This window comes from Patella vulgata, chromosome 3 (genome assembly GCF_932274485.2).
Source record: "Patella vulgata chromosome 3, xgPatVulg1.2, whole genome shotgun sequence".
In the NCBI taxonomy this organism is placed as follows: Eukaryota; Metazoa; Mollusca; class Gastropoda; family Patellidae; genus Patella; species Patella vulgata.
The window spans coordinates 68,280,182-68,295,465 of record NC_065881.2 but is presented as its reverse complement, the minus strand read 5'-3'; the positions used below and the strand labels follow the sequence as shown (position 1 = coordinate 68,295,465).

The window sequence follows — 15,284 nt, the reverse complement described above, 5'->3', positions numbered from 1 at the left end:
AGAAAGACACTTTACACCCCCTATCCCTCCGCTGTAATATCATCAGTATTACCCAAAACTGCTATGAAATTGCAAATTTGATCCCTTTTCTCCAATTCTAGACCAAAAAGTCAACCCAAAAATGCAGGAAGAGGGGAGAAAAAAATTAAGGGAAAAATTGTCTATTTATAACTCGCACTACATAATTACTAGTCTTAGTCCATCTGCTAGCCAACCAAGGGAGATAAGTACCAATATTGTCAGATCTAAATATTAAGGCCACCTGCATATACCGTCAAGGTCACGATATGTAAACAGGGTTAAGGCACCTGATTGATGCAGACGATTGTCAGTTAGGACATAGAAATATTTTTCTATGGTTAGGATTAGGGCTGAATTTCGGGTCACCTGCCCGTTTACATCTCGTGACCTTGACGAAATTTGCAGGTGACTTTAATATTTAGATACAGGCCTAAACCTCGATCCGTAGGTAAACGAAACAAGTTTTTGTTTCTTCTAATTTGATTATTGTCTATGACTTCCTTTGTATAATATAACAACACTTTACAGCACATTTATGTTGGAAGAATCACTGACGTCAATGATCGGAATTGTGAAATATCCTAGACTTTTTCATTTTGTGTAATTTCCCAATGTTATTGTTACTATATGTATATATATATATATATATATATATATAATGTCGATGTGTAACCCACATATTTCCACAGAATCAATGCCAATTGCGACAAAACATTGTTTAATTAACCTTTTGGATAAACAATAATTGTGTAATTTATTGTGCAAGGGGTGAAGATTGCGCCTCACAAAGCCATTATATTATTGGTTCAAAATTTGGATCTCGACCGGTCCTATGATATATTCATTACCACTGACCACAGTTTTGGCAGTTTATTAGATTGTATGTACAGCGCTAGACAAATTCAGTTTATAAGGTCCATGGTGTAATAATAATAATTTTTATTTCATTTACAAATAAAACACAAACTGAAACTTGGAAAAGAAATGCCAACTGATTCGAAATTTGATAATTTTTAATCATAATTTGGCATACGTAAATGTTTGTGCCGTGGCTCAATTCTATTTTTTTCCTGTCTTTTTTTCAGCATATTTTGATAAAAACAGTTATTATTATTAAAATTAACAACAATGGCTCAACCATATCCTAATATGAATCAGGTACATGGTGGAACAGCTGAATGTGTAACTAAAGTTGATATCAGAATTGAATGTAAAAATTTACTAAATAAAGATGTTATGTCTAAATCAGATCCCTGTGCTGTTCTTTACATGGCAAGATCTGGTGGACATTTATCAGAGGTAATTTATTAAGAGTATACCAAATACTTGTTTAAATTTATCAGAAATAAATATTCATTGATCCTGGTGAATTTACAATTCCCTGTATATTATATATATAAGTAGGCTACGTTGAAAGTACAAATAACCAGTATGACGATTTTCTTCAACATAAGAAGTACAAACACTTACATTGTACAAAAGTGGTACTGCATATTAACTTATTCTGGCGAACAATTTCTTTTTAAGGAAAACACAAAAATATTTGCTTACCAGTAGGTAGATTAGATATTGGTACTTTTATTTTTCATTTCAGATTGGAAGAACAGAAAATATAAAGAATTGTTTAGATCCCAAATTTTCTAAGAGCTTCACTGCCAATTATTATTTTGAAGAAGTTCAGAGGATTACAATTGCTGTTTATGATCTAGATAATAAAACACCTGAATTAGGTGATGATGACTTTCTAGGTCAAATTGAATGTACTATGGGTCAGGTAAGAGAATTATACCGAAGCCACATTAATTAGGGTTTCACACTATTGTTTTTGTTCGGAAATCACCGAAGTTGTCGTTTTTCGATATTTTGCCGTAATGTTATCAATAATTGTCTGATTGTAATATTTGATACATTTTGACATAGCCAGAGACAAGGCACATAGCTAAGGTTCTTTGGATTTTTTATTTTCGACGAATCTTCGGAGATATTAGGCGCCAAATTTTGAAAATTTAAATTTTTACGAAAAACTTTATTTTATTTATCGGTACCACTTTTTGAAAGCAAATATTATTTTTTTCAAATCTGGTATGACTGAAAGGGTTTGCCCTGTTAATGCGCAGAAATCATTTCGATTTAAAGGTGAAAAAAGGTGAAAAAATGAGCTATTCACAACCCATTCAGGCTTTTCATATTTTAAAATATTTCTTCGCAACTTTCATAAACTAGTAGCAATAATTCATACGAAGAGAATGTATGTGAAAATTAATTTGTAATATGAACAGTTGCCGAGAAATGGGCAATTTTGTATGAGTCACTTTTTACGCTAGTTTGCCTGTATAAGAGTCAATTATTATTCGATTTTCATAAAAGTGACACCATTTGATGCGTAATGTCAATTTTAACAAGGTCAAACCAATTTAACATTTTCAATGTCACCGGAAATGACGTAATTTGGACAAAAATTGTATTTATAACCTTCAAAACCAGTAATTTATTCAAATGAGTCTTATTTGTTATTTGTTTAAAATTTTGATATTTGACTCCAATCAACTAATAGAATGAACCCAAACGATCATATAGATATCACAAAATGGTTTCTAACTTGTTCAGTTGCGGAGAAATAGATGATTTTCAACAGGTAACTTTTCAAGGTTTTTGGTCCATAAAAGTGTCAATTATTATTCGATTTTCATAAAATTCCCCGTGTGTGATACCTAATGCCATTAACGATTTCATACAAGTAATTTAACCCTTTTAGTGTTACCGGAAGTAACGTGATTGTGGCAAAAACTGTATTTTTAGCCTTCAAAACAGATATTTTATTCAAATGAGTCTGATTTGTATTGTTTTTAAAATTATGATATTTGATTCCAATCAACAAATGGAATGAACCCACACGATCATACAAATACCAAAAAATGGTTTCTAACTTGTACGGTTGCAGAGAAATACACGATTTTCTACAAGTCACTTTTCAAGGATTTTGGTCTATAAAAGTGGCAAATATTATTCGATTTACATAAAATTTTCACCATGTGATGCCTTATGCTATTTCTGATTTCATGAAACTAATTTAACATTTTCATTATCACCGGAAGTAATGTAATGTTGTCAGGATCACTTACATGTAATGAATGTATACAATGCATTGATATTGCCGGATTTGGTTTATTCTGCGTACATTTTATGTGATGTGTGCAATGCTTAAATGGAAACCTGTTTAATGGTTTCATCGGTACCGGAAGCGACATGTGTTGTAGGGTAGCGGGGCACCGGTGAAACCCGTCATTACTGCATCGCAGTTCTAGTTGCTACTCTTCTGTTTAGGATTAACAAAAAGTATCTTGTTATTACCACTACGATATCTACATTATTTTATGGGTATAAGGGTATAAGTCAATGTGGAGTATAAGCCAAATTGTTGAATTTAGGAATTTGTCGACTCTCATTCATATAAGACAAATCATTGCCAACTGCCAACATCACCATTATGTCGTTCACGATAGTTGCTATACTTGATGCTGGTATTACAGGGTTGGGCACGTCCTCGTCTATTTTTTAACAGTGAATATATTTTTGTCATTTATTTTTTTCAGCTTGTTTCCAACACACCTTATATTAAACCATTGTTACTAAGAAATGGACAAAAAGCAGGAATGGGTACAATCATTGTAAGTACAATCAAATTAAAATTGGTTCTTGCAATACATTAATTTACTTTCTAATATTGTGGTGTACTGCCAGTGAGAGTTGAATTTATATCAACAAAAAAAACCAAAAACACTCGAATTGAAAATGAAAAGCATTCATCTATATAAATGCAGACGATTTGATTGCTCAGTAAGTTCACATTATCTTAACACCATCCACAACTTAGAAAATAGTCAGATGTCACTGGCAGTATAGAGTACAAACAAATTTAAACGAAATATAATTGATATCCAATTTTATTCCGATTGTTGTGTTTAATAGAACTGTATTTCTGTTAAATATCTACTGCATTTAGATAATCTGATTGTTCTATTACTACACTGTATATATATTTCTGTTAAACATTAAAGTTAGACAATCGGATTGTTTTTTTTACTACACTGTATATATATTTCTGTTAAACATTAAAGTTAGGCTGTAGTTCTGTTAAATATCTACCGTAATTAGATAATCCAATAAATCGCAAGCACAGAAACGGAATACAAATCACATTCCATAGAATATATTTTACTACATGTACTTCAACAAACATTTTCAAATGCCTGTTCTAAAACAGGATGCCCGTTTGTACTATTTCATTTTATTTTAAATCAACAATTTTAGCTTAGCCACCACTTTGCAAGTTTTGTTTCTTGAGTGTCTTTGCTTTCTTTATTTTCTACTTTTGTTTAACAGGGGGTCTTTGGTGCAGTTTACAGTGCATTTTGATTGATAATGAATTTGTAATTTTATCCATAAATAGTGTGTTATTTGATTATATGAAATGAAATTTAATGAAATGAAATGAAATGGAGTTTAACGTTCTACTGTTCTGGTCCGACTGGGCTAATGAAGACATCAGCGGCACTATGGCCTACTCTTATATTCCAACTGCCAAGGGAGCTTTTATGTGCAGTCCAATGTATACACGGGACCTCGGTTTTTATATCATCCGACTGGGCTAATGAAGACATCAGCGGCACTATGGCCTACTCTTATATTCCAACTGCCAAGGGAGCTTTTATGTGCAGTCCAATGTATACACGGGACCTCGGTTTTCATATCATCCGAATGACTAGACAGCTGTCCTTGTCAGGCCTTCTGTCCTGCACCACTGACAAGGGGAAACCACGTCGGAAAATCCTGATGAACTTTTTCAGCCAATGCAGGGATCGAACACGCAACCTCCAGATTAGCGAGCCAGTGTCTTGCCCACTTAGCCACCGTGGCTTCCTACTTGATTATATCCCAATTACTAAACGCCATTCAAAGAATGAATACCGGTATATAAGCTGTTTATATTTCAGGTAAGAACTGAAGAAATAAAAGAAGGTGGAGAAATTCTTCAAGCAACATTCAGAGCCACAAAGTTAGATAACAAAGTATGTACTTATGTCTTTATTATTTTATTGCCCCTGCATTTCTGTCAGTCTTTCTGTCAGATATTTTGGAACACATTAAACCTCTGCTTCTTTACTTTTTGAGATAGAATGTTAAGACTCGGTGTAGATGTTCATTATGTGAATGACTGAATGTCTTGACTGAGTTTGATGATCATCATTTTATTTCTCTATGCATGAAACAACTTCCTGTTTCTTCAAATCATAATTACGCATCTACCGTAGCAATGATCTCTGTGTTAGAATTATATTTGGAATGTGTTAAACCAGTTTTATCACATACTAGAAGAATGCCCAGCTTCGCTCGGGGATCATAACCCCGAAACCGGAAGTGGTAGACTAACGCCACCTGGCCTATGTTACTCCCCAGTCCGAGCTACCCCTATACCCCAAATTTCAGACTCGGGGCAGACCTAGTGTAGCCGCCAACCCCGAACAGACAGACAAACGACAGTCACAAATATTAGTATAGAAGATGTAATGGCTGACACCAACATTGTCCTTTAATATCTGAAAATATCGAAGCACCTGTGTCCTAAAAAATTGATTTAGAAAACCAACTGGAAAATTGGATTATGTGCCGGTTTTGTCTGTTGAAATCTCGCTGGAATAGACAGTCTCCTAGTGTTTTCTGATAATTAGTAAATAGGTTAGTACTCGTAATCAGTCTTTCATGTGTTGTAAATGTTCTTATTACTGACAAAAGAAAAAAATATGCGACAACACTTGTTGACAGGCCAGACGACTTAGCTGCTGTGGGCGTATGTTTTGTTGCCTGGCAACCTATCTTTTCTATATTAGATATTGTTTTTTTTCATTCATTTTTTATTATATCAAGGATTTTATGGGTAAATCTGATCCGTATTTAGAGATATTAAAAGAAACAATGGATGGTTCATGGCAGGTTGTACACAGAACAGAAGTAAGTCATAAAGTCTACAGACTACTTTCTTGCATTAATTGTTCATTTTGTGGTAAAAAGGAACCTCATTGAAATTAGTCCAATTACAGATTTCAGAATTATCTCCCCTTTTACAGGCCTTAACGAAAAGGAATGCAATTTTTCTCCTTGACACACCTGGATGTCAGTTGAGGTGCACTTTTTATCACTCGCCTCAATAGTCTAAATTGACTTTGCACAATGAAAATAATCGGGAAAAATACTGTTAAATCTCGACATTTTTTACTTAGAGACCGAGTAACATGCACTGATCTGCCTAACATAAGAGATTCTGGAGAGATTTCTTAGGGAGTGATTTTCCCTTTTTCCAATTCCAGGAGAGCTTTTTTTTTTCACTCTCCAGGAATTTATTCACCTGAAGGCTTGCATTTATCTTCAGATTAATGAACATGATACAGAATATGTTTATAGAATATTTTTCAAACTCAGTGGGATTCTTCATTATGATCTTTAATTTCGAATGCTGATACATGTACAGTAGAATCTGTGAGTGGCTGCTTAATACAGATTCTACTGTATAGATATTTACAGTCATATTTTGACTTTTAAATAGTTCACAATAAAATGCTTTAAAACATGTTGGTATTGTTCATATCCAACTTGTTTCAGTGCAAATCATAGAGTTATCTGGCCATTATATTTATTGTATCTTCTGTACACCATATACACCAGAAACTTTAAAACAGTTCTTTAAAAGTGGGTGGGGGGGTTGGATGGCTGAATGGTTAGTGTGCGCGCGCTGTATCATAAAGTCTATCATTGAGTCGACTGGCATGGTTTCAAATCCTCGGTTGTACGTGGCAAGGAGTAGGGTCGCCTGTCCAACCTCGTGGGTTTTCTCCGGGGCCTCTGGTTTCCTCCCACTGCTAAAGACCCCTACGCGCAAGCGAATTATGTAAATAAAATTAAACTATATGTTAGTCTCGAAATGACCTAGTTTGTGTCGAGTGGACGTTAAACCCCATTTCTCTCTCTCTCTCTTAAAAGTGGGTGAGATTGCCATGTAGTGTAAAAATCAGGAGAAGATAATTTTTAATTAGATAGCCTATCGTCATATACAAGTCATTATTCCTTGTGTAGTATCGTAAGTACAGGAAGACAACACCTCAGATAACAACTACTAGTACTGATAACAAGAACCATGCTATATATAGATTATGATCCTGTTGGTCTTGTTATTTCTTCCAACAATTTCTATGACAAGGAATGTGAAATTTCATTCTTGCATTTATGTTCATTTTACTTTTCAAATTAATGTCAGACGAAAATATTTTAAGAAAAATTGATTGCTTTCCTTCTTTTGACAGGTTGTCAAAAATAACCTTAACCCAAGTTGGAGGCCATTTTCTATTCCTTTACAAATCGTATGTGGAGGTGATAGGAAAAAGAGGATAAGGGTGAGTATAAAAATCTGTCTGTTTGTCTGTCACACCTTGTGGAGCACAATAACTCTGCTTCTAATTGAGCTAGAATTTTCAAACTTGGTGTACATGTCTTGACTGGGTTTAAGCAATTTTTTGCCAATGCTTTGGGAAATGATAACTTTGTTTCGAATTGAGTGAGAGTGATGAAACTTCATGTATGTTCGAAAATTGACATTTTCTACTCCGGTTAAGTAGAGTAGAAAGCAGTTTGATAAGTTGAGACACTGTGTCACAATATCTTTGATTCTAAAGTGAGGTTGATGAAACTTGGTGTATATTTCCATATATCAATACATTTACTGAGTTCAATGATGAGCATTTTCTGCTTAGGTTAAGCAGAGATAAGCAATTTGATTTCTCAATGCTTTAGTACACAACAAGTCTGCTTCTAATTGAGACATGTTCATTGTCTTGACTGAGTTCGATGATGATCATTTTCAGCTTAGGCTAAGGCATTTGTTTTCTCAATGATTTAGCGCAAGGTAACTTAGATTCTAATTGATTGAGTATAGTGACACGATTATATTTCTGACAATACAAAATATTTTCTTAATAATTTAGATTTATTGATTAATGCTTAATAGTTTCAATTCTTAAATATATTTCTTAAGTTAGTTCACCCACAGTATTCGATATTTGAATATTATGATTAATTTATATCAGATGGACGTATATGATTGGGATAGTGATGGTTCACATGATTTTATTGGAGGATTTATGACAAATATAGAAGAAATGACAACTCGAGGAAAAGAAGTAAATAATTATGGTTGATTACGTTTTTTTCATTCTTAAAGAGATAATTAAACATCGGATATATTGTTATTTCATTAATTCCTCTGCACACAGGACTCATAAACAGTGATACCTTGAAAAACCCCATGAGGTTAGGAAGATAATATTTATTACAATTATGAGATTGTAAATAGGAGGGCTGGCTGAAATGTTCTAAGTCTATCTGTAAAAAAAACATGTACAAAGTCGATGGTTTGCATTTAATTTTCTACATAGTCCCCCTCAAGGTGTATACACTTTTGCCAATGATATTGCAAGACGTGGATGCTGGTCAGAAAGAAATATTTTCAGCCACCCTAAAAAGTCGTTCACAGCCGACATGACATCTTCATACTAGGACAATGACGACCGGCTAGTTCCTTTTCAATTTTTGGAAACAAGCCTTTTTCATGGTTACAAATCTGGCCAAAATATTATCAGGATCTTGCAGAAACTTTTGTCATTTCTAACTAATTTCGGGCTTAGAACTTTTCAGCCAGCCGTTGTCAAATGTAAGAAATTTGTTGCACAAAACTCCCAACATAAATCATTGATTATATCTTATGTTATATTATTTTAATTTTAGCCTTCCTGGCCTTGTATAAATGAAAAGAAAAAAGCAAAAAAGAAAAAGTACACCGATTCAGGTGTGGTAGTTCTGACGTCTTGTAAGGTAAAGTCTTTTTAAATTTATTCAATAGATTGTGAGTGAACTGTGACCACAACAAAACCCCAAATAAATCTGGCCTGTACAAAAATTAATATTATGCCTTGTATTTGCAGATAACCAAAGATTATTCGTTCTTAGATTATATTTTTGGTGGTATGCAGATTAATTTTACTGTTGGAATAGATTTTACAGCATCAAATGGTAACCCACGGGAACCATCATCTTTACATTATATAAATCCAAATCAACCTAATGAATATGTACAAGCTATCAGAGCTGTGGGTTATGTTTGTCAAGATTATGATAGGTAAGAAACACCTGAATCAACCTAATGAATATATGCAAACTATCAGAGCTGTGGGTTATGTTTGTCAAGATTATGATAGGTAAGCAAACATTTTCTCTACAGAGAAATCCAAGTAAAATATAATCCAGAAATGTCTGAGGCTTTAATGGGAGACAACTCTTCTATTCCATTTTTTTTTGTGTTCTTCCCGACTCAGTGAAATAAAATGAAATGGGGTTTTAACATCCTACTGTTCTGCTCCGACTGAATAAAGACAGGCATACGCCATACAGTGTGCTATGAGGAACATTCTGCCCCGACTCAGTGCTACAGCCTACTTTTATAAATCAAATTCTTACTGCCAAGTGATCTTTTAGGTACACACCAATATGTACACGGGACATTGGTTTTTTGTCCCATCCAAATGACTAGACAGCTGTCCTTGTCAGGCCAGCTCTCTTACATCACTGACAAGGGGAAACCATGCCGGTAGGCTAAGCCACCATGGCTTAAGGAATATAAAAATATTATAAATATATTAAGTTTTATCATGCTATAATTTATTTATTTATAACAGTGATAAATTATTTCCTGTTCTTGGATTTGGTGCCAAAATTCCACCTCAGTATCAAGTTTCTCATGAGTTTGCTGTCAATTTTAATATGCAGAATCCATATTGTGCTGGTAGGTGTATTTTATTGACTTTCAATCATGAATTTGTGAATTATATACAATATGTTTGTAGATAAGAGAAATATAACTATTATGTTGTTTGTTAACAGGAATTGAGAGTGTGATATTAGTGCATATGATTATGTGTATTCATGTTGACTTAAAGGAATAAAGAACTTGAACTTGTGATATACGAGTATATGATTATGAAATGTCATCTTGTTCTATTCAGTAATTGCTATTGACAGTGTCCAAATCTACTTTCTTTGTTTCTCTGCATTGTACTTGATATTTCTTGCTTTGTGGGTTCCAGTTAAATGAAATAAAGTTTAATGTCCTACTTTTCTGCGCCCACCGGGCTAGTGAAGACGGTCCTGTGAGTAATATTTGGCCCTGGCGGTGGCGTTTCCAGCTACTCTTCATTGAATTCCAACTGCCAAGGCTTATCTTGCCCTTGTCAGGCTGCAAAAATCACAAGGAACGCCATAACTTGGATCAAACCCAGGTCCTCTTGGTTAATGAGCCAGTACCTCATTCACTTAGCCAATGCCCCTCCCCCCAAGATCCAAATCCTGTTGCATTATGCTTGAGAGAGGGCAATGCACGGTTGCAAGGTATGTTCACCTGTAGTTGGATGGTTTGTTCTCTCCCATTGTTTTAGGTTTGAGATGTGATCTAGCCATGTAATATGACTTATTATTGAACAGGAATTGAGGGTGTGGTACAAGCATATATGAATTGTATAACACAAGTACAGTTATATGGACCAACTAATGCATCACCTATTATAAATCATGTTGCTAGATTTGCTGCTACAGCTCAACAAGAAGAACCAACTAAAGGAGCTCATGTAAGTTTTAATTACATATATATTGATTAGACAATATTTCTCGACCATCCAGTCCAATTTTATCTCTGTCTATTTTTGTAAAAAACTTAACATATTTGTGAAATATGCAAGAAAAGATGTTAAATATAACAATTTTGTTTTATAATTAATTGTGCCGAGCGAGACTGTATCTTCTTTGTTTTGAAATAACAACAATTTGCATATATTATGTATCATCCAAAGCATAGGATATCCATCATTATTGGATGGAAAAGACTAATAAACTGTTTCTATTTGTTACTGATTGTATGTACACTTAAACAAACTGGCTGGAAGAAAGACTGGATAATTGAAATTGAAAGTTCACAACTGCACTGTAGATCATATGGCATGTTATCTATTTTAAGTCCAAGTTAGTATGTGACAGGAGTAGAGACGTCTCCCATGCGTTTTTTTAGATACTCTGGTTTTCTTACTCATCTAAAACACTCCTGAAAAGATTCTATTTAATTAAGATGAAAAAATATCTCATATTAGTACCAAAATTACATGGTTTGTGTTAATTGGACTATAAACTAGTATAAACCCCATTTCGCCCTCTCTCTATCTTTAGAATTATTCTACATAATAGACAAAAAGTGGGAATCTCAATTTCTATTGGTTTTAAATTTTCACATATTATATTTTTCAGGCCTACTATGTTTTATTATTATTAACTGATGGTGTTTTAACTGATATGGCTAATACTCTATACAGTATAGTTCAAGCATCTAAACTACCAATGTCTTTAATAATAGTAGGAGTAGGTAATGCTGATTTTCATGATATGGATACATTAGATGGTGATAATGGAGTATTAAGAGCACCCAATGGTCAGTCTGCTGTAAGAGACATTGTTCAGTTTGTACCATTTAGAGATTTTAAACGGGTAAGACATGTCACTGTACTTCATTTTATTTTGATAAAAGTAGGCAACATACACATTTTGTAATAAAATTACTATACTAGCTGTACACCTGACTTCACCAAGGGCTAAAGATCTGTGGGGATGGATCGGGCGACGAAGCATGATGGGTGAACATACATACAGACAGCCAAGATCTGCCTAAGCCCCAAGATCTGTGACCTTCACTTTCATAAATAATGGCCTAAAACATTCACCGAGTCATGCGTGTTAATTTGATACCACTTGTGGGGGTGGATCACGGCTACGAAGCATGATGGCCAAACATACACACAGACAGTATTGATTTAATTATATAGATTTGTGAAGGCCCATTTGCATCACTGTTTGGGACATTACAATTAACACTATATTAAAGGAGAAATCCCTGATACTTAGTGATTAAATCTGGTTAATTATATGTAAAAAAAATACAGCCTTTGAATATGATTTATTCTAGCTCAAACAAGGAGTTAAATTTTATTAATCAACAAGTTTCCAAACTGGCATCTACAGTAGTATCTGGATATGTTGTTGAGTTTATTAGGGCACTTATTATAAGCAATACACCTAATTTTTATAGCTGAGTTATGATAATTTGGTGATCTTTTGGAAGAACAGACTATTTTATGTTAAAACTTGGCATTCGATTGACTTGCTTAAAGCCAGTTGTATTAATTGATACCCTGTGGCATCCAGGACTATTCCTTTAAATTATAATAATGTATTTGATTGTTTCAGGCAAATCCTGCTGAATTGGCTCGTCATGTTTTAGCTGAAGTACCAAAACAAGTAACAGGTTATTATAAGATGAGAGGTATGATACCTAATGTAATGAAACCCAATCCTCCACCACCATCTTCATAATAAACATTTCCATTGAAAGGATAATACTGCATCTCAATAATCCAGCTATGTCAGTCTGCCAACAAATATTTGGAAAACGGTATTTCTTTCATTGGCTAGTCTATGGATGTTTTAATCATCATAATCATAGTGTGATAGGATGCTGCATATGAATTATTACTCATATATATGAGTTTGAATTTTGGTAAACTTGGACTACTGTACTGGATGTTATGAGGCTGGATTAGCGAGACTAGATAACACCAACAAATGTTTTCCAATTACTGTTGTAGTTTGTTATATAAATCCATGTTCTCTGCCTTATCCCCTTCCTCTACTTGTAGTTAATGAATGTTAATGAATATGTTTTCCAATTACTGTTGTAGTTTATTATATAAATCCATGTTGTCTGCCTTATTCCCGTCCTCTACTTGTTGTTAATGAATGTTAATACTCAGTACAAATTAGTTCAATTATCCAGCTAGTCGTGTCTATTATATGTTGGCATGAATTCAAATTAATCACCTAAAAGAGGAGTTTTGTTCCTGAAATTACATGTTATTTCTTGATATTGTGTTCAGTGTAGCTTTTCTACACTAAAATATGTTTGTGATGATATATGTCAGAAAGCTAAAGAATGAACCCATTTTGTGTTCTAAATATTATCTGTGGCATTAATAAACAAATGAAAACATATACTTAAGATATGGTTAACAATTCTTATAACTGCAACTAAGTAATTCTGTGCACATTTAACTGTATTTATACTGAAATTTTAATAGCCCAAACACATTTTGCATAGTGAGTTTATAAAGAAACTGCATTTTGAATAAAATTAATTTCTAGTTTCTGTTTTTGTTCAGATTTTTAATTATGTATGTTTTGTCTAATAAAATGCAGATTTGTATATATTATTTTACAATGTTGAGTATATATAATATTTTAATCAATTAAATAAATTATTAAAATCATTCTCAACATCTCAATAATTGTGTTAATACCTACTAGTCTGTTTGTATAGGAAGTAGAGAATTTATTCACTTTTGAACAGTAATAATATAGTCTAGAGTAAAGTAAAATTTCTAAATTGTCCAGTTTATGTGAATTTTATAGAACCAGGTGGTTGACACTAGATTCATCTTGAAACAAGCAATTTTGAAATATTTTAACAGGTTTTTTTTTCTTGTTGATTTTATCTAATTTTATTACTTTATTGTTTTGTTATATACAATATCAGGAATTTATACAGAATTTTAATATTTGTAAAATCGTCTATTTGTTATTGAAGCATTCTGTGTACATGTTCATTTAAGAAACATCTTGAAGATTGTAATAAGATTTTAAAAATATTACAATTACTATTTTTCTGTCTTGACTTAAATGTTTTATATGAAATATTTTATATATTTAATTTCTTTATAAAATTTTACAACTCTATGTTACATGTATATGAATAAACTTAAATATAATATTGTGTTTTTGTAAATAGACTTTTTTGACATACTATTCGGGCCTCTGAAAATTCTATCAATTGACACCATGGCTTTTTTAGCGCATTGGGCTTATTATTATCACTTCTGCTGTCAACAATAAATATTGACTACCATACTTTTGTGAATTCAAGATGTTCTTTGTAAGTAGAATATTGTGTATTTCTGACCTAGCTAAGAAATAAACAAATTGGACTGGTACAGGTGTCAACCAGGGTGTCAAGAGATGCTCACGAGCTAGAATCATGAACTTGAGTTGCCCATGGGCTGTCAAGTTGGATGAATATCTTTTAGAGTAGTCAACAGAGCAGAATCTTTATGGTAACTAGAACAGAGCTTTGGGTGTTCCGTCTTTATTAGCCCAGTCGGAGCAGATCAGTAGGACGTTAAACCTCATTTCATATCATTTCATTGCTTTGGGTGTTAAGGGGTGGAATTTTTAACTGGGGTACTCTAATTCCAGATTAAGCTTGCTTGACACCCTGAGAAATATTGAAGGAAGAATAGGGCTTGCAAGCTTCGTATAGTGATACAAGTAAACATTTTGCTGGTTAAAGTTTTTGAGTAAAGTGTACTCAAATTGTCTAACTAAGAAAACAAAACAAAAATATAAATGGTATAACCTCTTGTAGTGTATTCAATCTCGATGAAAAAGGCCCATTAAATGATTTCAGAGAAAATCATAGTTGGGGCTGGCTTGTCGTCGAATGTTGACCGATTTTCAGTTCATCATATCTTTGTAAATAAATAGACAGAACTCAATGACCATTAAATACCGCTCGAGTTATTCAATGGTCATTGAGATCATTTGTTTTTTCTATAACTACATGGCAAATCTCAAAATATACACTGTTCTATTTAGATTATCAAACAAACAAAAAAATCACCAATAACTTTAAAATTCATCATAGCTCTAGGTTCCGCCCTTTTTTCTTTCTTTTTTTACAAAAATTGTGGTTGACTAGACTGTGATGTCATTACAGTTTGACGTAATTCTGAAAGTGATGTCATTCTGGAAACGATATTTGCTTGTATTTGCATGAAGGCCTAGTTATAGAATAATGAACAAAATTGAACCATTTTTGGATTGACATTAGGCCTACTTTTAGAGATTCCACTTTCATAAAAGTATTGTGTTTAAGTGATTGCTCAATGACGTTCAGAAATTTTAAACATAAAAATTTAATTTAGCATTGAAGACATAGGTCTAAATTTACAAATTTTGATGCTGACCGTAATTCATAGTTCATTTCATACATTTAACAGTTTTGGTGGGTTTTT

The 15,284-nt window shown here is 33.2% G+C and overlaps 1 protein-coding gene across 1 annotated transcript; it reads left to right on the top strand.

The window, feature by feature from the left end:
• Positions 1–265: 265 nt before the first annotated feature.
• On the top strand, positions 266–13,972 carry LOC126815698 (copine-3). Its single transcript, XM_050541577.2, has 14 exons — positions 266–469; positions 1,107–1,320; positions 1,616–1,795; positions 3,615–3,689; positions 5,016–5,090; positions 5,947–6,030; positions 7,377–7,466; positions 8,157–8,249; positions 8,854–8,940; positions 9,051–9,244; positions 9,801–9,907; positions 10,603–10,745; positions 11,416–11,652; positions 12,409–13,972. Exons 2-14 carry the CDS (start codon positions 1,150–1,152, stop codon positions 12,532–12,534), a joined length of 1,662 nt encoding a protein of 553 aa, XP_050397534.1. The 5' UTR covers positions 266–469; positions 1,107–1,149; the 3' UTR covers positions 12,535–13,972.
• Positions 13,973–15,284: the final 1,312 nt, after the last annotated feature.

Bases quoted from the DNA above. Each gene is read 5' to 3' on its own strand.
- LOC126815698 (XM_050541577.2), top strand. From the start codon at position 1,150: ATGGCTCAACCATATCCTAATATGAATCAGGTACATGGTGGAACAGCT. The intron at 9,245-9,800 runs GTAAGAAACACC...TATTTATAACAG, and splicing joins GTTTGTCAAGATTATGATAG to TGATAAATTATTTCCTGTTC. The intron at 9,908-10,602 runs GTAGGTGTATTT...ATTATTGAACAG, and splicing joins GCAGAATCCATATTGTGCTG to GAATTGAGGGTGTGGTACAA.